The sequence below is a fragment of the Amphiura filiformis genome, unplaced genomic scaffold (genome assembly GCF_039555335.1).
Source record: "Amphiura filiformis unplaced genomic scaffold, Afil_fr2py scaffold_22, whole genome shotgun sequence".
In the NCBI taxonomy this organism is placed as follows: Eukaryota; Metazoa; Echinodermata; class Ophiuroidea; order Amphilepidida; family Amphiuridae; genus Amphiura; species Amphiura filiformis.
Window position 1 is genome coordinate 2,202,335 of NW_027305486.1, and position 21,909 is coordinate 2,224,243.

General features: G+C 36.4%; 1 protein-coding gene across 1 annotated transcript in view; it reads right to left on the bottom strand.

Annotated features, from left to right (window-relative positions):
• The window catches only part of LOC140143531 (SWI/SNF-related matrix-associated actin-dependent regulator of chromatin subfamily A containing DEAD/H box 1-like), a 51,457-nt gene that overhangs the window by 18,941 nt on the left and 10,607 nt on the right, over positions 1–21,909 (bottom strand). Inside the window, 11 exon segments of the mRNA XM_072165361.1 lie at positions 2,549–2,656; positions 6,464–6,598; positions 7,794–7,929; positions 8,788–8,923; positions 10,225–10,324; positions 11,176–11,266; positions 13,700–13,932; positions 15,607–16,220; positions 16,863–16,953; positions 20,513–20,627; positions 21,663–21,849. Of these exon segments, the coding sequence (XP_072021462.1) occupies positions 2,549–2,656; positions 6,464–6,598; positions 7,794–7,929; positions 8,788–8,923; positions 10,225–10,324; positions 11,176–11,266; positions 13,700–13,932; positions 15,607–16,220; positions 16,863–16,953; positions 20,513–20,627; positions 21,663–21,849 (1,946 nt within the window).

Here is a 21,909-nt window from a genome sequence, read left to right on the forward strand (position 1 = left end):
GATGATCAGGACAGAAAAAATATGCATCAATCAATGGACATCGCTGATATTAGAGGTAAAGTGTTCAAACAGGCAGACACAATTGAAGACCTACAGCAATATACGCGAGAAACTGTGTGGTGCTAACTGGAGTCCCTGAACAAACTAAAGAAAACACAGATGAGATCATTGTCAAAATAGCTACAGACACCATGAAAATACAACTTGAAGAAGATGATCTAGATAGATCCCACCGCATCGGAAAGTCATATGCAGGTAAACCAAGACCAATTGTGGTTAAGTTTGCTAGATACAATAAGAAACAAATCTTCATGACAAACCGAAGAAATCTAAAAGGAAGCAAAATAGGAGCGAATGACCTCCTCACACCATATACCCAAGCCTTACTGAAAAGAGCCCAGGATCTTATGCATCAATGCAGACATGTTAAGTCAGTTTGGTCATGGAACGGTAGAGTAATGGTATTGGTGAAACATGAAGGTGAAGCCAAGGGAAGAAAAGTTGCTATCACACACTCAAGTTTACTCCATAGAATCTACGAAGAATCTTCAGGTCGTGTCTATGCATCATCAGGGCACAACGATGACCAGCAGCAAGATGAGTCAGCATCATCAGGGCACAAGGAAGACCAACAGCCAGATGAGTCGCCATCATCAGGGCAAAACGATGGCCAACAGCAAGATGAGTTGAAATCTTGAGACATTTGTCTATAATTTATAAAACATTTCATACCGGTAATGGCCAAAGGCTTGCTTAATGTACATAATTATATATTTGTCTTGCAGAAATATCATTAATATAATGTAAGATGTCGATTTAGTTGATTCATGAAACACAATTATTATGTTATGAGACATCTAGTAAAGAATAAGTTTGTTACATATAATTCTATTATTATTACTATTATTTAAAACATTATTGTTTAAAATTGTGATCTAAAAATATGTTTCTCAACGACTTTCAAAATGGCGGCAGTAATTGCTTAAATTCACCAGTATACAAAATGCCTTCTCGCTTTCCATTAATCATGAATTCTAACTTAGTATTGTTGATCAATAACACTTGGGATGCTTGCAAAACAGAAGTATCTCAAAATCATTGAAATTCAATAGATGACATAATTATGTATTCTTTATCAGTTTATATCACCATCACGGCTCATTACTTTTATTTCTGAAGGAATTTAGCTGTTTCTGCTGCCGGTCGTTGGCCTTTTTCTTCTTTCAATCTGAGTAACTATTTGTTTAATCACTTATTACAAATATTTGTCAGCTAGTGTTCTTCATTGCATAGTTGGCATTTAAATTTTAGCCATTATTTTTTGTTGTTCTTTGTTTTGTTTTTTATGCCTGTTAAAGATGTATGTGTAAAGTGCTCAAAAACTGTAAACCAATGTCACAAGGATATATCATGTAAATTATGTAACGGTTATGTTCATAAAAAGTGTACTCTATTAAAACCAAAACAATTGAAAGTTCTAAATCCCAAGGAATGGATTTGTCAGAACTGCAGTAGGCCTTCTGATAATTGTGTATACGATTTAAACCAGTCACCCCACGTTAAAAATATAAAAGATGTAGACCTAGAAAAATATGATAAGATGATTTTTAATCCCCTAACACTGGATTGCAATTTTAATAATAAAAATTATAATGATATTGTTAACAGTGCAAACTGTGATATGCACGAATGCTCATATGTTACCCCTGCACAGTTCTGTTCAGATCCTGATGCAAGTCGTGGAAACTTTCAGACCTTTTTGGTCTTCCAGCCTTTTCCTCCATATGTACCGTGTTTTTATATATATTTTTGTAATGTCTTTGATTTTTATGGAAATAAAAATATGAATGAATGAGAATGAATGAATCATAAAGCTGAAAAAAGGAGCATGGTATACCAACTTGATGGGGGGGGACCAAGTAACACACATACAAAATACATAACAGGGTGTCAAGAAAAAACAAATGTAGGCACAGAAATAGGGACAATTCAAAACCAAATATGACCAATTCCAAAGCCCACAGATGTGAAAAACAACTAAAAAGAAAGTCTAAAGCAATTTATATCAACTTGATGTGGGTATAGAACTTAATTCTAAAGCCATGAGAGATAAGGGATGACTTCAAAACCTAGCCTCCGGCGGCCTGGGAGAACCGTCGTTTTGGGCCTGGTTTCAACTGTTTGAAAAAATAGAAGTTAAACCCCCAGTTCTGCTAGGGTGCCAGCAGTTGGGTTTTGATGCCATCCCTTAATATGGTGTGCTCTTTTGTTTTGTCAAGTGTTGCACCTGTTTACTAATTAGATCATTTACTTCTCAGTCTTGAGATGAGCACAGGTGATCACTCTCCTTAAAGCTCTCCTTTATACATCCTCAGGAGAGTGACAGACAGCTCACCTGGCATTTTTTTATGCCTGACTTATGTAGAGTCTTCAAATTAAGTTAACCAAGAACACCTTATCTCCACTTCAACCAATAGCTACTATGCACACTTTGGATTATAAATGAATTGTTTAGGGGAAGAAATCTCAGCAAATATAATAAAATCACCTCGGATTTGACCCTCCTTAGCATGAATGGCTGCATGATTTGCTTGGCATGGGCTATCCTCTCCCCTTCAAAGCTACTCTGTTCTGTCATTCCATTTTCCTTCAATTTCTGCACAAAATATAATACAAACAAAAGAGTAGATAAGTAAATTATGTGGTGTGTTAAATCAGGGGTAGTGCTGGCAGGTTAAAACTAGGGGTCACAGATGACCCCTTAAGAGATCTAGAATGAGAGTTTATGGTGTTTCGACAGTATTTTTTGTGGGACATGGGAGCACCTCAGACGTATCGAATTGCATTCTGAATACGAAGCATGTCTTTCTGATATCAAATAATTTTCATTTTTTGAAATTCACGATATAATACAAAGTTTATGACAAATTATTAAAATTTGATATTTTTAAATTTTTGATATATAACAGTCCTCGAAATTAATTTTATAAATCTAATGATATATTCTTAAAGTGTATGTAGCTGGGAGGAAAAGTCGACGATCAATTGAAAATTTTGACCTTTTATATTGAAGATATGGATTTTTTCCCCAAAAGACCTATTTTTTTGTGTGTTTTGGGAAAAAATCCATATCTTCAATAATGAAAGGTCAAAATTTTCAATTGATCGTCGGGTTTTCATCCCACCTACATACACTTTAAGTATAAATCATCAGATTTATAAAGTTTACTTCAAGTACTGTTAAATATCAAAATATCAATTTTAATGATTTGCCATAAAATGTGTATTACATTGCAAATTTCAAAAAATCAAAATTATTTGATATCAGAAGGACATTCTTCGATTCAGAATGCAATTCGATATGTCTGATGTGCTCTAATGTCCCACAATAAATACTGTCCAAACGCTCATACCCCAGCCCTTAACTGACTCAAAATCAAAAACTTAGGGGTCAAATGATTTTTTAAGGGTCAAGTGAACAATTCTCATGACGTAACTATGCTTATGCTCCCCAACCTCTGGACCCACACAAGTATATATGGATTTTTCATAATTTTTTTAATTGATTTTTGATTTTATCTATTTCATTTAAAAATTTATGTTTTTTCCTTTGTTTACTCTTATTTAGTAATTTTGCATTTTCTTATTTTATTTTATTTGGAGTTTTCATAATTTCTTTTTTTATTTCATTTTTGATTTTATTAAAATTTATTTGCTTTATATTTTTGTTTTACTCTTATTTATTTTAATATTGCATTAATTATTAGGTTTTTATTTTCATTATTTATCTCTTTATTTGTTTATTTTATTTATTTACTAGTTTTCAGCACTCCTGATAGAATTATGAATAGTCATTAGCTGTTAGCATGCAATGAACCAATCACTGCCCGTTATTGAGCAATGTGGGCGTATGACAATAATGGCATACAGGCTTGATATAGCAAAGTCCGAAAATGGTCCAATTTTTTCTATTTTTTGCAACCTATTTAGCTCAGATTTTGCCGTTTGGGGCAACAAAACAGTCTTATTTTAACAGTGTTATGTCAAATATACTCTATCCTGTGCTCTTATGAAACATGAAAAAGGTTTCTTTTGTTAAAGTTATGAAAATTGATCAATTCCCGGCGACCATTATTTTTTTTTTGTGAAGATTGTCAGGCTTTCCGGTGACATTTTTGCTTTAAATAAGTCAGAAATTGCTATGTAATTTCCATCAATTTACTTATGAAACTTGGTGATCTTTGCAAATTCAACCATAAAGTCATCATTGTTGATTCTTAATCTACTGTAAAATCAAGTGCGTTTGTCAATATTGATGAAAACCAAGCTAAGAATGATGATAGTTTTGACATTGTTTCATTGTTTACATTACAGTCGGCCCGGAAAGTCTGCATCATTCTTTGACGCACAGGTTTTACTGAAACAAATTTCTGTGCGTCAGAAGCTCCAGAAACGCGTCCATGACGCAATGACGCAGGTTAGCGCGACCCTTGTGTTAAATGTGTACCCACCGAAAAGGCAGTTCTCAAACCACAATGCTGGTCCTGGGAGGCTTTTGTGGTTCGTAAAAAAAAAGATGTTTGCAAAATAACCTCAAGTGACCTTAAAAGACCTTTGATGTCACAACTGTTGACATCACACATGTCAATGTACCCAAGGGTCATTGTGCTTAAGTCCTGTTGAAATTAAAGGTATCGAAGAATGTCAAAACAAAAGAAGCCAAGGTTAATTTTTTTTTTTTTTTTTTTAACATTTTCTGCAGATACACACACATAGCCAGACATACATTAGAGCTCATTTTATCGTCCTCTTTCCAAGTTTTGTTTAGCTGGGAAACTTTGTTTGGCATGGACAGCAAGTGCACATATCTGTAATGTCTTTGACAAATTATTATAGATATTACATGAAATAGCTGCCTTCCTTTGTAACAAAAACACAACCACACTCCTACCTGTGTCTACCGGCAACTGCGGACATTGTGTATTGATATCAAAATGAGGACATCTGATTCAATGCTTTTATTGACCAACCAAGGAACAAAATGGCATGCATCTAGAATGGATCTAGAAACACTAAAAAGTTTGAAAATTGAGCTTTTGCATCTGCACTCTTCAAGGAGGAAACTAGAGCGATAACCGCACCATAGCTGAACCATGTGGCTTTGGCAGTATATTGTGGTAGGCCTAGATACCACTGTCATCATTGCATTTAAATTTCAGCTCAATTGAAGCATTTTGTAAACTTGACATTTGACCCCTTTATTGCCCTGCCCCTTAATGACCTTAAATGAATTTTAAAATATTTTAAACATGTTTAGAATGTCATAAGGATCATTGCGTTAAATTTCAGCTCAATCGGAGCATTTTGGAAAACTTGACCTTTGACCCCTTTATGACCCCTTAATGACCTTAAATGAATCTTAAAATGTTGTTAAAATGTTTAGAATTTCATAAGGATCATTGCATATAAATTTCAGCTCAATTGGAGCATTTTGAAAACCTTGACCTTTGACCCCTTTATGACCCCTTAATGACCTTAAATGAATTTTCAAATATTTTGTAAATGTTTACAATGTCATAAGGATCATTGCATTTAAATTTCAGCTCAATTGGAGCATTTTGAAAACCTTGACCTTTGACCCCTTTATGACCCCTTAATGACGTTAAATAAATTTTTTAATGTTTTAAACATGTTTAGAATGTCATAAGGATCATTGAATTTAATGTTGAGCTCAATCGGAGCATTATCGGTTAAAATGACCTTTTTTGACCCCTGTGACCCCAGGATGACCTCTGACGTTTGGAAATATTTTTATTATATTCTTTATGCTTTCCTCTTTCATATGACACCACTCATGGGGTCATACCTTAAGTAAGTAAGCTAGTAAGCTAGTAACATTCACTCATATAGGCTGATACCATTTCATGGTTCAGCAAAAACACTGTTGTAGGCTGATACCATTTGATGGTGTAGCAAAAATCTTATGTGAGATCAACATCCACTGTCATGCAGCTATCTTCCCCAAACCACATACTGTGGTTAAGATTCTGCTTTGATAATAATTTGAGAATTTAATAACATTTACTTTTAAATTTCTGAGAAAAAAGTCATGTTGCCGCACGTCTACTGTAAATGTAGGTCACCATGCCTATGATAGCTGTTCTAGCAATTTTCTTGGCATTTCAAGATATGAAAAGGACCCAAAATATGAATATTGACCCAGGGCTTATTATGAGTGCCACCCCCGGGTGGGAAAATATTGTTATCATATTCTTTACTTCTTTCTCTTTCATTTGACACCACTTGGGGGTTCATACCTTAGTGGCATTTAAAGATATGTCCATTTCAGACCAAATGGTTGGTAAGGAAGTAAGTAAGTAAGCAAGTAAGTAAGCAAGTAAGTAACATACACTAATATAGGCTGATACCATTTCATGGTTTAGCAAAAATACAAAATTCTTACCCTGAATCCAAAGATTCTCTTGAGTTCTGAAGCCTTGTTCATAAATATATCAGGCATGACAAAGCTAAGTAGCGATATTAACTCCATTAAGTTGTTCTGTAATGGTGTTCCTGTGAGTAACAATCTTCTCTTGGCCTGAAATAGCAAGAATTGAAAAAATATATTCATATTTTAATAGAGGGTATGCAAATTAGGGTATTCCAGTTGAAATCCGCACTACCCCTGTGGAAGATTTTGAAAATATCTTCCACAGGGGGGAGTATGTTTTTTAAATGTAACTGGTTATTAATTTTGAAATGAATACTCCACATGTATCATGGCTGTACCTGTATCTTCCACAACTGGGGTGAGTATTTGAAATGGAAGAGTTACCCAACTGTCTATTCTATTTGAAACTCATACTCCCTCTGTGGTAGACTTTAGTTAAATCTTCCACAGGGGTAGTGTGGATTTTAAATGGAATAGCCCAATATGACGTCACTCATGACAGACTCATCATCATTTAAATAAAATCATGTCCTCCTGGAGGCTTTCATGGGGAATTGCAGATGGTAATACAATAAAACATGTGGTAGATATGAATGATTGTGGAGTCGATCTAGGGACCTGTCCCTCTGTCATTTGAAACCTGTCCTCCAACATGGCTGCAATTTCAATTGTTATGCTGTCCGGGTCGGTTTATTGCATAGGGTCTATAGCCTCAATGACAGTCTCTGCTTATAGACGAATCCATTTTCACGCATTCCTACACCTCAATGCCAGCCATAGCTGGGTCCCCCCTTAGGTCTATTCCACCTAAAATGTGAAATGATGTGGCCTTGGCGGGGATATTATAAACTGCATTCCATCACCCGTGTTACACGTAGACAAAAGAATGATGAAAGTTTACAACACAATTCAATTCAGCATTGAATTTTAAGTGGATTTAATCCACCGAATTGGGCAGTAACAACACTGGTTTGGTGCAGACGGGACCCAGTAATGGCCGACTGAATTCTGACCATCACTTGGCTTGATGGATTCGTCTGTAATTAAAATAAAGCCCAATCTGATGGACTTTGTCTGTATGCATCTGGATGCACACATTACCTAGGATAAATTAAGGGAATAACCCAAAATATCAAAAAACAATTATCATAAACAAAACTAGTTTATAATTAGTTTACTCATGGACTAAAGAGATACAGATGATCACCAATTTGGGGTTATATAAAAAAAGATTTCTCCCGATACCAAAATCTACATTTTGATGGGGTAAAGTAAGGGGGGGTAGGCTATCAAGTGCATCACACACCTTTAACTATGTGCATACAAATACTCCCATACTTACATTAATTTTCATCAAATGCTGGTATCTATTTGAGTTCATGTTTTTCAGCATATGGCCCTCATCAAATATGGCATACTGAATGCGTAGCTTCCTAAAAAAGGCACGGTCATCAATAGTGGATGTACAAGTATTGTACCTACAAAATAAAAAACACAAACAGCAAACGTCAAGGTTAAACACCGTTTATTAACAGTTTTCAATGGAAAAATTACCAACTTCTTGAAGGATTTTTAGAACTTTTAGAACAGTTCAAAACCAAATCACGGGTGAAACAAAACAACTTCTTTGTTCATCTTCTCTCTTTATTCCTGTCCTATAGCCAGAAAGCATGGGGAAGTTAGGGTTAATAGTAAACTCTATTTTTCTTCATAGGCCCTATTAACCCTAACTCTCAAAGAGTATTCCATAATAAAGATGGATTGAATGAATGTAAAAGTACACTCCGGGTCATCAACACACTTACTCACTCACTCACCCACCTAACCATTTGCTAACTTAATCAATCAATCAATCAATCAATCAATCAATCAATCAACCAACCAACCAATCAATCAATCAATGTTATTAGCCAATCAAAAATCACTCTTCTTCTTCCTTATTAGTACCTCCCTCATATGTATGAGCATCGCATCGCGTATGCATACAGACAAGCTGTACTTATTTTTACTCTGGAACCTAGAGTAGATGAGTGTATTTTTGAAGTACAGTCAACAGTACCGGGATGATCCCCTGCTCTTTTCAAATAGTCAGTGACGTTCTTTAACGTGCACACTGCATTAATGTGAGAAAATACATGTACACGGGACCGATGGCTTACAGTGCCCTCCGAAACACTAAGCAAGTAGAGTGAAGTGCCTTGGTCAAGGACACAAAGAGCCAGCCGAGCTCAAGCGGACCCACTCAGATTTCGAACCCAGGACCCTTGGATTCACAGTCCAACGCCTTAAGTGCTCGGCCACGCTCCCCTCTTCTTGCTATACAGCTATATACTTACGTTGTGACAATGACATCAAATGGAGCACTGCCATCCAATATTTGATATCTAAGTTCAGACCTATATTCTTGAGCCCCAGTATACATTAATACCTCTAATGATGGACACCATTTAATGATCTCACGATTCCAGTTATCTGTTAACGGAAAAAAAAAGTTCAATGTTATATTATTATTTCACTTAACTGACACTCAACAGATGCAACGCCATACCAAATTTGTTCCAAAAAATGCCCATGCCCCAGCACCAAGCACCAAGTCAGTGACTATTTCAATGTGTAAAACATGCAGGGTTCGATTTACTTTGAAAATGTGCGAAGCATTTTTTTAGCGAAAACCTTATTTAGGTGATGTTCTTATAATATTAGCATATGTTTACATCAAAATTGCTATACAAGCTGAAATTTGTGTAGGTTATCCAAAATGGGAAGCATTTTACTCCACGACACCAGTTAAATCGAACCCTGCACTCAACATATATACAGATGCAACAGCATATTACCAGCTATACCAAATTTGTTCCAAAAATGCCCATGCCCCAGCTATAAGCTCCAACTCCGTGATTATTTCAATGTACAAAACATGACATTTTTCGGTGGAATTTTCTGATTTTTATTTTATTTGTTTCCTAGATTATTGGGGATAAGCAACTTGATGAAAAACTAACTTGTGACACACAATTTTACTGTAAATAAGGTGTCGGCATTGTGATTGAAGTCAGTTTATTACGGGTAATTTCTTTTTTCTGTGGACATCACCTATTTTTATACTTAATTTAGCATTTCTTCCTCTTTACACAAATGAAAAAAATAGATCTGAGAATGAGGAAGATGTTATTTTTTAACCCCCGGGAAAGGGCAAATCACAGCCCTGTTATAGTTTGTGTCGCTTTGAGTCTGGGAGTGATGTCAAACTGCTTATCCATGTGTGAGCAAGCTTTCTGCTTGTGCTGCCATTCGATCATATTACGGTGATTCCGTGAACACAAGCATTTCAAGGCTATGCAGCCCAAACCATGCAGTGACATCACTAAGGGTGCGTGACAATATCTTGAGAAAATATCAATTATCACGATGCAATAACACTTACTGCTTTATCAATGACCCTACAATAAACTCAACAACTCCCAAATGAAAGCTGAATAAAGTTGCCAAATTGAAAATACTATTCCAAGTTCATAGTCAGATTTTACCTTTATAAATATAATGAAACACTTGCGATGTACCTACTTCCTTCCATGAATCCATTTAATATCATTTCAATTGTTAGTTTTGTTGAAAATTGCTCGAAAATCAAGCCGAACGTGGAGTGGACAGTGTTTGAGTTTCCAGGTCTTGAAATTCATCGCGATATGATCGATATCGTGTACAATTTTGCCTTGATATTGCTCACCCTTAGACATCACAACCAAACTGGAAGTGACATGAGGTATACGTACCTAATGTTGATGATGGCACTACAATGACATGAGGTCCACAGTTCCCTTGCTCAAGTAGATATGCTAAGAAAGCTATGGTTTGCACTGTTTTACCAAGACCCTGAAATACATCAAAAATATAACAATCAAGAATCAGAATTAGCAGCAGGGTAATATTTGAAGTATTTGAAAGGTGCATTATACTTTTACAATTCAAACTCCCTGATCTGCACCCGAACTCAGGCTGTGTGATTTTCATAGGAAAATATGCATTTTAATCCATTGACAATATCTTCAAGTTCAGAGGCATTTAGAAGAACAAATCAAATACCATATTTCAGTGATATGCCAATATTGATTTATCTATTGCTGTCCCTGTTTTAGCACTTAATCAATGTAGGATTACAAATCGTTGCTGGGCATTCCAAAAGTCAAATGCAAAACCTCGCATGTAACACATGGCCCCAGTTACATAAACCTCATTAGTAACGATTTTGTAATTTTGCTTGAGACCTAACACACTATTGCTAATTACTTAGAAAATGCTGTTGGATAATAGCTCATGTAGTTAACAGTTAATTACACAACATGTAAAATATAAGTATCAGAAAGTGTGTATGGGCATAAAAGAGGTTACGATTTCCAAACGTATGTATCATACGCCCGCACATCTATTCACAATCACTCTCAGGTGACGGAACTTTGAATAGATATGTACATGTACGTTTGGAAATTGCTACCTCATTATTATCTTCAAGTTGACAAACAAAAATCAATTTGATCAAAATTGCACACATGCGTTGCTTGTTATATGAGGTTTTTCCCACCCGGCGATGAACAGTTTCACTTATCCGGATTTTTCACTTTATCTCTACAATTTTAATAAAACTGTTAAATCAAAAAGAAAAAGATAAGTGATGCTGCTATGTTTTAATGTTAATGCGTTGTTTGAGTGAATAAAAACAAGCTTACCATTTCATCAGCAAGTATACCACTAACACCCTCCTTATGTAGCAAAGCTAACCAATTAAGTCCTATCATCTGATATGGCTTCAGCTTGTGACTGGAAAAAAAGATGTAAAACATTGGGATATTGTAGTTGAAATCCATACACCACAAATGGACATTTATTTAGCATGCAGAGGAAGTAAGAGAGTCAACACGGCTTAGCTCCGGACTACATCTCCAATCTCATCGAACCATACAATCCATAGCGTAACCTTTGCTCTTCTTCACAAAGCCTGCTTAAACTCCCACGGATGTCCTCAACTCGTTTTTACGGTGACAGAGCATACATAACAGCGGCACCAACACTTTGGAATCAACTTCCTGTGAACATTCGCCAAGCTCCGTCCGTGGACACTTTCAAAAATCTTCTCAAAACACACCTCTTTAATTTGTAACTTTTTGAATATGATCTTATTAGTGATACATGTATGTGTATAATCTGTGATTTGTTGGTGTCTTATAATGACACTTTTTATACTGTATTTGTGCCAGATGGTGATTCTTGTACATATCTCGTTTTGCCGTTTTTTATGCCTGTTGTTTTAAGTATATCTTGTTGTTTTCGAGAGAGTGGAGTCAGCCCTCAGGCTGGTCTGCCCTGTCTGTTGTTTGGTGCAGGCATGAGACTGCACTTTCCTAAAAAAACTTGCAAATGCACGTGAAATTTAGGCAAACACTAAAAAATTACCAAAAACAGGCTGAAATTAAATAAAGTTGCGGAAATTTTGACTATAAAAAAAACTGAATTCAGTTTTTAAACTGAAAATTCTCATGCCTGTTGGTGTTCTTCCCATTTAGCCAGCCCTGTGTTTCTGATTCCTCTCTCTCTCGCAAACTTAATGGTTGTTTAGGCTGGTACAGTGTATGTAATTGTAAGGTACTTTAAGGTAGTTTTTTAAGTGTTATAAATCTTTATATTGTTTGTTTTTTTGTAAAGCGCTTTGGGATCATTCTTGTGATATATTACGCTATATAAATGTTTTGTATTATTATTATTATCATTATTGGAGGATCTGGGTGAGAGCAAGTGACTGTCTACTGTGGAAGGTCAGCCTCATGTTATCTTCTGCTTCTCTTTGTGATCTATCAAGGACACAACTTCTATGATTGGTTTGTGAACTGTTTTCTCAAGCACAATGAGAATCTATCCAAGAAACCTAGGATTCTCATCTATGATAAACATGTGTCACACATTTCCTACTGTAAGCTGAAATACACAGCTAGACAGAACAATGTGGTCCTTCTCTGCCTTCCTAGTCATCTCATTCTTCAGCCCTGTCATAGAGCAGTCTATGGACCAGTAAAGAATGCATGACAGATGGGTCCAGTGTCCGAGAATGGCCATTTTTTTTAACTGCCTGAAAAAGCGTGTGAATTTGGCCTTAAAAGGCCCAAAACAAGCTGACAAAAATAAAAATGTGTAAATTTGGACAACAAAATGCCTGAATTCAGGCAAAAGCCTAAAAATTCTCATGCCTGAAGAAGTCCTTTCCCACAGTACGGAAGAAAGTTCTGAAAGACAGAATGACATCATATAACATAAAGAGTGGGTTCAAAGGCACTGGGATATTCCCATTGAATTCTGGTGTTGTGAATCACCATGAGCTGCAACAGGCTGCCCCATTTCAGGCATCAACTGTGCCTCAGTCCAGTCCACCACAGTCTAAAATTAAAACCTGCCATTCACTCCACCTGATGTTCAAATACTGACATTCCATACACAAACTGTCGGTAGGAATGCAGAGGAAACTTCAACCCCTGCTACTTCAGCAAGCAAGCACCACAAGGATATCAGTCATCAACATCTGGCACTACAAACCCTCCCTCACACCTCTAGGAAGCCTCATATCACATCCTCCTCATGCCCAGGAAGCCCCATCTCACAGCCTCCCTCACGGGTTGCAAGAGATACCTCAGATCCCTCACAAACATCAGAAACTATCAAAGACTATTTCCTAGCAAAGATATCTCCACTGACAGCCAAAGACAAGACAAAAGAGTGACTGAACGAGTACAGCGAAAGCGCTATGGTGAGAGTAAGACAAGACCTAACATAACGATACCCACTCACCACACTTTATGTACGCTTACTACAAAACCTATATGTTTTCAATCTTTAAACCCATCACTTGAAAAAAGCAGATTTGGAAGTCTGAGTTGAAACTGACCAGTTGTAGTCCTACTATGTAGCCTTTTGTAGGGTGTATTTGATGGCCTTGCATGGAGAAATGAGACCCTGAAATAGACTATTCATATGATCAAGGTGAAATTTACACCTACTCATGTTATACTCATTTACCATTTTCCAGGGAAATGAGGAATGGCAATGTGTGGCTTTAAATAGGTTTTTATTATTTACACTCTTCTTTCTTTAAGTTTTTCTAAAAGTGGAAGTGCTTTTGTTTTTGTGAATGGCCTCTTGGGGTTGGTCTCAGCATTAACCGTGTGCTAAATATAATTTGCTAATTAATTTTATTATATCACTTACTCGGGGTTCATTGTCTTGGGTTCCTCTTTGATGTGATAATGACCCTTGGTAAATTCCTCAGCATCTTCCTCTTTGTCCACGCCCATCTGCGATGAAATGATATTTTGAATACGCTCTGCAATGCAGGCACATTTGTTCATGAGGAACACCACCACTTCTCTTTCTTGGAAGATGCTGCGACTGTTCCACACAAGCTGCTCGCCTAAACCCCTGGCGTCTTCCATTCTTTCTAGCTATAGGAGTAGAAAACAACATAATGTGAATATTCTGCATCTTAAAAGGCTGCCTTGTGTGAATTTTCATTATTGTTATCTAATTGTGTTGAGACAACTGTAAAATTAACTTTTATATTATTCATTTTGAGGGTCCACAACTTATAAGTTCCCCCCTAATACTTTTTAAAATAAGTCGAAAAATATTTTATGAAATGTAAAGGTGTAAAAAGTATAGTCCATATTTGTTTTACACATGTGGACCAATTTATATTATAGCATCTCACATCATTGCGTTCAGTCACAATGGTTAATTGTGTAAGAAAAGAGGCTGTTGAACCTGAGTCCATAGCAGTCAGGTTTTCTGTAACAAACACATGAATAGACCTGGCCTACTGTATTGTTTGAGTGTTGACTCCTATGGATGCAACTTTTAACACTGTTTAAAACAGTCTCTTTTTTACATAATGAACCATTATGACTGAATGCAATGACTTGTGATGCTATAATTTGGTCCATATGTGTAAAACAAATAAAGCTACCCAAACCTTTTTGTATTTCGTCAAATATTTCTCGATTTATTTAAAAAAGTATTTAGGGGGGAACTTATAAGTTGTGGACCCTATATCTAAATATTAAAATCAATAATCCCAAGGCAGCCTTTTGAGATACAACAGTATATGATGTGGCAGATTATTTGGGTTGCCAGTCTAAAGCAGGTTATTCACAGACACTGTCCAGTAAGTGATTTTTCTAATCTATATACTGCTTCATACAGGCAACCTTGATAATTTGTTTCAACCTTGATACCTGTATTAACCCTAACCCGAACCCATGGTTTTTTTGCTATCGGAAGGAAAGAGGAAACAAAAAAGGAGAGAAGGTGAACAAAGAACCTCTGACCCCTCACATGCCAAGCAGAAGATCACTGACCTGTAGCCATGGAGGTTACGCTGCCCGGGCATGGTATATGACAAATAGGCTGATTGCATAGTGAGCTTTAGTGAGACTTGGTTCGGTTAGGGTTAAGGAAGCCTAAATCTAGGAAAAAACATGTTAATAAACCCCAACCAAACGCTGTGGGTTTTTTTCGCTATTGGAAGGGAAAGAAGAAACGAAAAAGGAGAGAAGGTGAATAAAGAAGTCCCCGAGATTCAACCTCGGATCCCTCGCATGCCACGCAGAAGATCACCGACCTGTAGCCACATATTCCCTGCGTATATATGACTTAGGCTGATTGCATCATCAAGTCACATGGAATGCATGCACGCAGTGGTTTTGATAGTGAGCTTTAGTGAGACTTGGTTTGGTTAGGGTTAAGGCAGCAAGCTTAAGGTTGAAACAGGATTTACTGTGTAAAGAATAGTCCACGCCAGAACTTCATAGCCCCTTTTGAAATCATACATGCAATATCAACTCATCTCACAATGATTACAAGTTCAAGAACTGTGACGCCCAGAGAAAAAAAGGGTCTAATGATGATATGTATTTTCTTTGTTTTCCTCATTTGTTTGGCTCAAAAATACAAGGGATATATCCGATAGTCAAAACTAACATTTTGATAAAATGAAAAAAAACTTATTTTCTATATGGAAATCGCAAATGAAATACTTACCAAGTCCATAAAGTCTTCAAAGGGTCTCATGGCAACAATCTTCTGTGCCTTGCTTTTAGAAACCGCAGATCGACCCCAACCAGCTCCTCGATTGTACCTTCTTTGAAAAAAGATAGCACCAGGAGGTTAAACGTCGGCATCTCATCATCCAAAATACCAGCTATAGCGCCCCCGTCTTCATCATCATCATCCTCAACTGCGGGAACCCTTGAAGTTCTTGAATTTGCCTCATTACTTTCATCATCATCATTAAATTTGTCATCTTCATCACCACTACTTAGCACAGTGATTGCGTCTGAGTTCGCATTAACCTTGTGTCCCGACTTTTCACTCGACTCATCCTCGTCGCTTGAGCTGTCCATTTGTTTTATTCTCCTCCTGCACGTATGCTGTTTTGAAGTCTTTGTCGGCTTCTCACTTTCGCCATAAGACGAATCTTGATAACTGCCGTAAGCCTTATCTTGGTACTCCTTGGGGATGGCAACAGCTCTCTCTTTCCTGCGTCTGTTTTTCGCCATCCCACATGTATGCCCTGTGTATTCACTGCTTGATTCATTGGTTGAGTATGAATAGGATCCATTCATTTGAGCAGATTTTGGTGGTTTACCCTTTGTGAACCAGCTACTGCTTTCATCTCTACTTGATTTACTGGATTGGTTCCAACTTCCTGAAGCTGCACTGGTCTCATCATCATCTGGTGTAAAAATTTAAGTTGAGAAGAATGAATACATAAACTTTGGGTGAGGTGCTTTGAGAAATCTGACCGGAGTTGCCAATTAATGCCCTGCGGGGCAATTTCCACCCCTATCCTGGCATTCCCTGAACAATACCTACCCGACCCGAATACATAAACTTTGAGTGAGGTGCTTATCTGACCAGAGTTGCCAATTAATGCCCTGCAAGGCAAGATTTTTTACCACCCGATCCTGGCATTCCCCCAATAATACCCACCTAACACGACCGTGAAATTTGGAACAAATTAAACCCACAAGATTTGGACCGATTAATTTTTTTTTGCACACCAGATCGACCGATCTGAACTTCTGCTAACCTCATCCTGAGTCGTTCTAGCTTTTCCAAATCCGATCTGAAGTTTTTAATCACATAAATGAAAACTAAGAATGCCCTACAATACATATACATGTATGCAATCACCCAAATTCATAATAATTATGGATTTATAATACCACACACACTTGCACAGCGCAGCTGTTGTGAGATGATTCCAGCAATACTCAGCACGAGAGTTTTAGTCTTTGATGACACGATTGTGCTTTTAAAAATGGGTTTCATTTATGACAATAATATGCACAAATACAAACAGAACCCAACTGACCTGATTGCGATGACTGGCTATCAGCATCTTGTATGGTTTGAATAGCATCAAATAATGACCACTCCAATCCTACAAGAACGTTAATAAGCTCCTGCAAATAAGATGATACAAAGAATACTTATATCTTATTACTTCTACAACACAGCGTTTGAATTTTCTACCATACAATACTCACCTTGGTCTGGGGCGGACATTTTAAAAATGAATTTAGAAGAGCAGCAACGACACCACTTGCATTTACATTCCAGATGTTAAATCTACATCATATGCAAAATTTGAGGAAAAATGAACGAGTCCGTTTTATTTTAGGGCCATTTGTCTATAACTGTTCTTTACATGTAGCCCTATGGAGAGAGTGCCCATTGAGGGCGCTATAACCCCCATTTTAGGAACAAAAATGTGATTAAAAAAAACCGGACTTGTGCGAATTTTCTAAAATTTTCAGAGTATGTACATGAACATGTAGAAATATAATCAAGTAGTTACCCTACCTGCTCTTCTCCGAAAAAATAAAAAGTGCTATACCTAAATGATAATGAAACCTAGGAGATACTACATGTAGTACAGGGAAAATATTTTTATGTTTGAACATATTCAGAATCCATACCACTATATAAAGTAACCTATATACTCTGATCAGGTCATAGTAGGCGGGACTCATCTCATCGTGGATTAATATAGAATGATGTACACACAGCTGGGTGCAGCACCTACGTAAACTGCACTTTGCGTATTGCATGACTGATGTGCGCTTTTGTGTATTTTTATTATAATAGCAGATGAAGAGAGAGCAATTTAGCAATTTGAACCACCCTGGTCAAATTGAGAAAAATGATATTTTATGAAAATGTGTCTTTTGGTGCATATCTGTTATCATATAACCATAGGGATTGGACTGTTAGAAAGGGAATTTCTTTAGTACTTTATATTAACCTGATAATAACTAAATTTTGAAAAAAATATGACTTTCACCTGAGTGGACTGGATCGGGTCTCATGTCATACTTTTATTCCTCTTTTATGACTACCTACTCTTGGTCTTTAGAGAAAATGTACATTTGAAGTAACCAGTCACTTTATAGCTGAGAAAACTGCATTTGAATGGCTGCCATATAGTTACATATAGGGTAATGTATGATCCCTTCAATATTTCTGTGCATGGAGCACAAAAATGCTAACTGCAAGGGCTGCCTTGTATGGAGCACAAAAGATTTAACCACTTTTGTTTAACCTTAGTAGTAGGGCTCAACTGATAATCCTATCGGATATCGTATCCGCCCGATATTTGCGATATTGGTATCAGATCAGATATCAGTAAAAAATTCTATTCTTTTTAAACATTTTCAGAAAAATTTTCAAAGTTTTCGACGACTTTGGAGAACCACTGGACCTATTCTGACGTGCTAGGATCATTTCACAGTTAATTTGAAAAAAAAATTTGGAAAAAAAAATTACACAAAAATTACAGTTTGTTATCCTTTACATGCAAAACATTAACTTGTGTTTACCTCTTCATCTATGACATATGGTCATTTTCACGGTAAAGGGTGTAACTTTGGATTTTTAACATTTTAATCCGTAGTGTTCTAATAAAGCCACAGAATTCCATGATTTTGGCCACATAAGTCATCTAGTTAGCAGCTACCTTGGGTAGCATAATCAGCTTTGGGAGTTACTGCGTTCAGTTTTAGCAGGCTTAAATGTACTTAATATTGCCATTTTGAAAAACTATAAAAACAGTAACATTTTGTAAAACCCTGTGTTTTCTTCAGTTAGTTCATGGATAATTTTTCTTATCCTGAAAGTACAGTCATATGTTCAGTAAACACTGCCACATTAGATTTAATTGTGAACAGCCCTGTATTTTTGAGAACTGGACTTCGATATTTGTCGTTTCGGAGGCTTCATTTTCCGTTAACAATTGTTAACAAACTTTGTGGGTGTAGCTTTGGTTCATAATTCGTGGTTATTTCTTCACTTCTTCTTGATTCATAACAGTTGTTATCTTAACTTGAAATGGGTAACAAAAATGAGTCGATTTGCAAGCTTTTAAATTTTTTATAAAATCTTGACTTCAAAGAGCCGTTTTCCGTTAACTTTTTGAAGCCTCCAAACAAACTGTTCAGCAAGCTTGTGCAAATATAAATAAAAGAGCTCATCCAATCTATTTATCAAAATGTAGCAAAGTAGATCCTCAAGTCACATGTTTTTAAATCGTGGAGATATATATCACCGTTTGAAAATGGGACCCAATACAAACTTTCCGTTAACAATTGAAGCCTCCGAAACAAAATGAAGCCTCCGAAACAACAATAAGGTTAATTATCATCTATGCATATCTAAATTGATGTGTTTCATACTGATATCTGCATTGTAATTATTACATGATATGTGCAGAATGTCATAAATTTTAAAAAATTTTGACATTATGGTTAATGTTTGAAAAATATACTGATACCCAAAAAAGCCTGTTTCGGAGACTTCACATGCAAAAAACACCATACTTAACAAATGGGTGAAAAAATTAACATGTGATAAATCTACAATATCTGCCGCATAGAATCATTGATTCAATATACACAAGAAAATAACAGCTTAGATGAGCCCAACACTGTTGTTTTCAAAAAAACTACTTCTGCAATGTTTAACAATTGTTAACATGAAGCCTCCGAAACAACTGAAATTCAATGCTTAGAAGCAAAGCATGAAAATTGGTAATTGTGATATTTTTTACCTATTTTTTATGTCAACTTGTAGTGGTTAGCCAAATATTTTACTTTTATGATCACCTGTGTTGTTAACTGAAGCCTCCGAAACACAAATCGCTTGAATTGCCAATTCTATAAAATTACTCCCAATTTCAGTGAAACTTGGCTGGGAGGTTCCTTTCATCAAGTAGTATTTGTACATGAAGTTAGACATTCAAATTATTTTAGGAACCCAATTAAAACTTAAAAAATATGTTCAAGGTTTGGAAATTTCCATTGTAAATAACACTTGATGTTAAAAATTTTCAAAACTGCAATTACAAACATAGCAAAACATGGTATAAAATTTAACTTATATCTGTTGACTTACTTTGGAATGGGATTTCACATGTATTCCAGCTTTCATGTCATAATTTTCTGAGGTTATGTAAAATACAGTTTTTCTTAGATTTTAACCAAAATGTTATGGAAATGTCAAATTTTTTATTAGAAATCAAAAGGTTTAAGCCTTGAAACTTGGTTTGAAATTTTGACCCAAAAAATCAAAAGTTACACCCTTTACTGTGAAAATGACCATATGTGATGCGATCAAGCAAAATCAGTCGGAACTCGGAAATATTAAATTTTCAGTTTATAGGATAGTAAAAAGCATAAGTGGATTGTGCAGAAAACAACATTGAAATTGTACAACCAGTTCCAAAGATATGATCAATTAAAGAGTTTCCAAAACAACAGGAAACAAAAGGAAATATTTCCTTTGTTTGGCTATATTTTTTTTATATTTCTTTTACCGATATCGGCCGATATTATAACATCGATATGAGATCGGTAGACAAATGACATTTTAGTTGATCCCTATTTAGCAGTTCAGCCTTTTGGTGCTACAAGCAGTCAATAAGTCTAGAATAATGTTTTCTATTATGGAAAATGGAAAAAATCTTACCTCTCTGGTTCGTTTAGGGAACCGTTTTTTGAGATCCCTGACTAGATCTTCTTTCTCTTCACATAGTTGAGTTGACTCAGAATCATCAAAGCTTTCACTCATTGACCTGATCCGTCTGCATGTAAAGAAAATAGTAATTAGTATTGTCCAACTTACTTGGAGTCACAGTGGCCTACATGCATAGACGAATCCAACGAGCCAAGTCATGGTCAGGATTTGGTTGGCCATTACTGGGTCCCCGGCGCACCAAGCTGGTGTTGTGACTGCCCATTTGGGTGGATTAAAGCCGCTTAAAAAATCAATGTTGTATTGTATGTGTTGTAAACTTTCATCATTCTTTTGTCTACCTGTAACACGGGTGATGGAATGCAGTTTAAAATTCCCGCCAAGGACGCATCATTTCACATTTCAGGTGAGATATACTCAGCGGGGACCCAGCCATGGCTGCCACTGAGGTGGAGGAATGCGTGAAATTGGATTCGTCTATAGTGGACATTCCAATTGAATGAGCGCAGCTTTCAGTAGCATGACAATTTTTTGCGTACACTGCGCGATGTACGCCAGCGTGTGCGTCTATGCATGTGGTACAGGCTCTTGACTCATAAACAGAGGGTTGCTGGTTCGAATCCCAGTGGTGGTGCTATTGTGTTATTCCCCCTTGGACATGGCTCTTAAAGCCTTAATGTATGATTTCCTTCAAATTTTAAATTTGTTCTTTGATACTCAAAATGCTAAAAATAATACTTGTAATAATTGTTAGGAAGTGTTTCTGTTCACTCTGAGCTGAATAACAAGGTAAAGTGAAAAAAACTCTATTGCTTATTTTGGCCGTTTAACATGTAGTTCTATGGGAGGACATATAAATTATGACTCTATGTCCAATTCTTGCTCTGCTGGCCTAAAAAACACAACACATTTGGCTAATTCCATTTAGGTACAAGTTGTATGTGTAAACATTACAAATATGCCAAAAAATCAGGTTTGAAAAAAATCAACCAATTTCATATTATAAGATCGTACATTATGGCTTTAACCTCTCATGTCTCTCTCCTCCCAAGGTGTATAAATGGGTACCGGCATGATATAGTGGTCGGAAGGTAAAACAGACTCGTTGTATGGATTTCAACTAAACCAGCCCATTTCAACTTACCTGTAAGCTTTCTTCTGTGCAGCGACAATCGGCGATTCTGAGAATCCCATTCTTGCAGTCCGTTTCTGTGGTGAAGGAGTGGTGGGCGTTAAGGGTAGGGTGTGAGGCTTCTCGTCGCATGTAGTGTGGTCGTCCGAGTCTGAATCACTGGGAATGTCAATGCACTCTACGGAATCCTTGGTGGTGCCTACATGTACACATTCAAACAACAAATTAAAGTACAATAATTATAGCCTTACAGTACTTC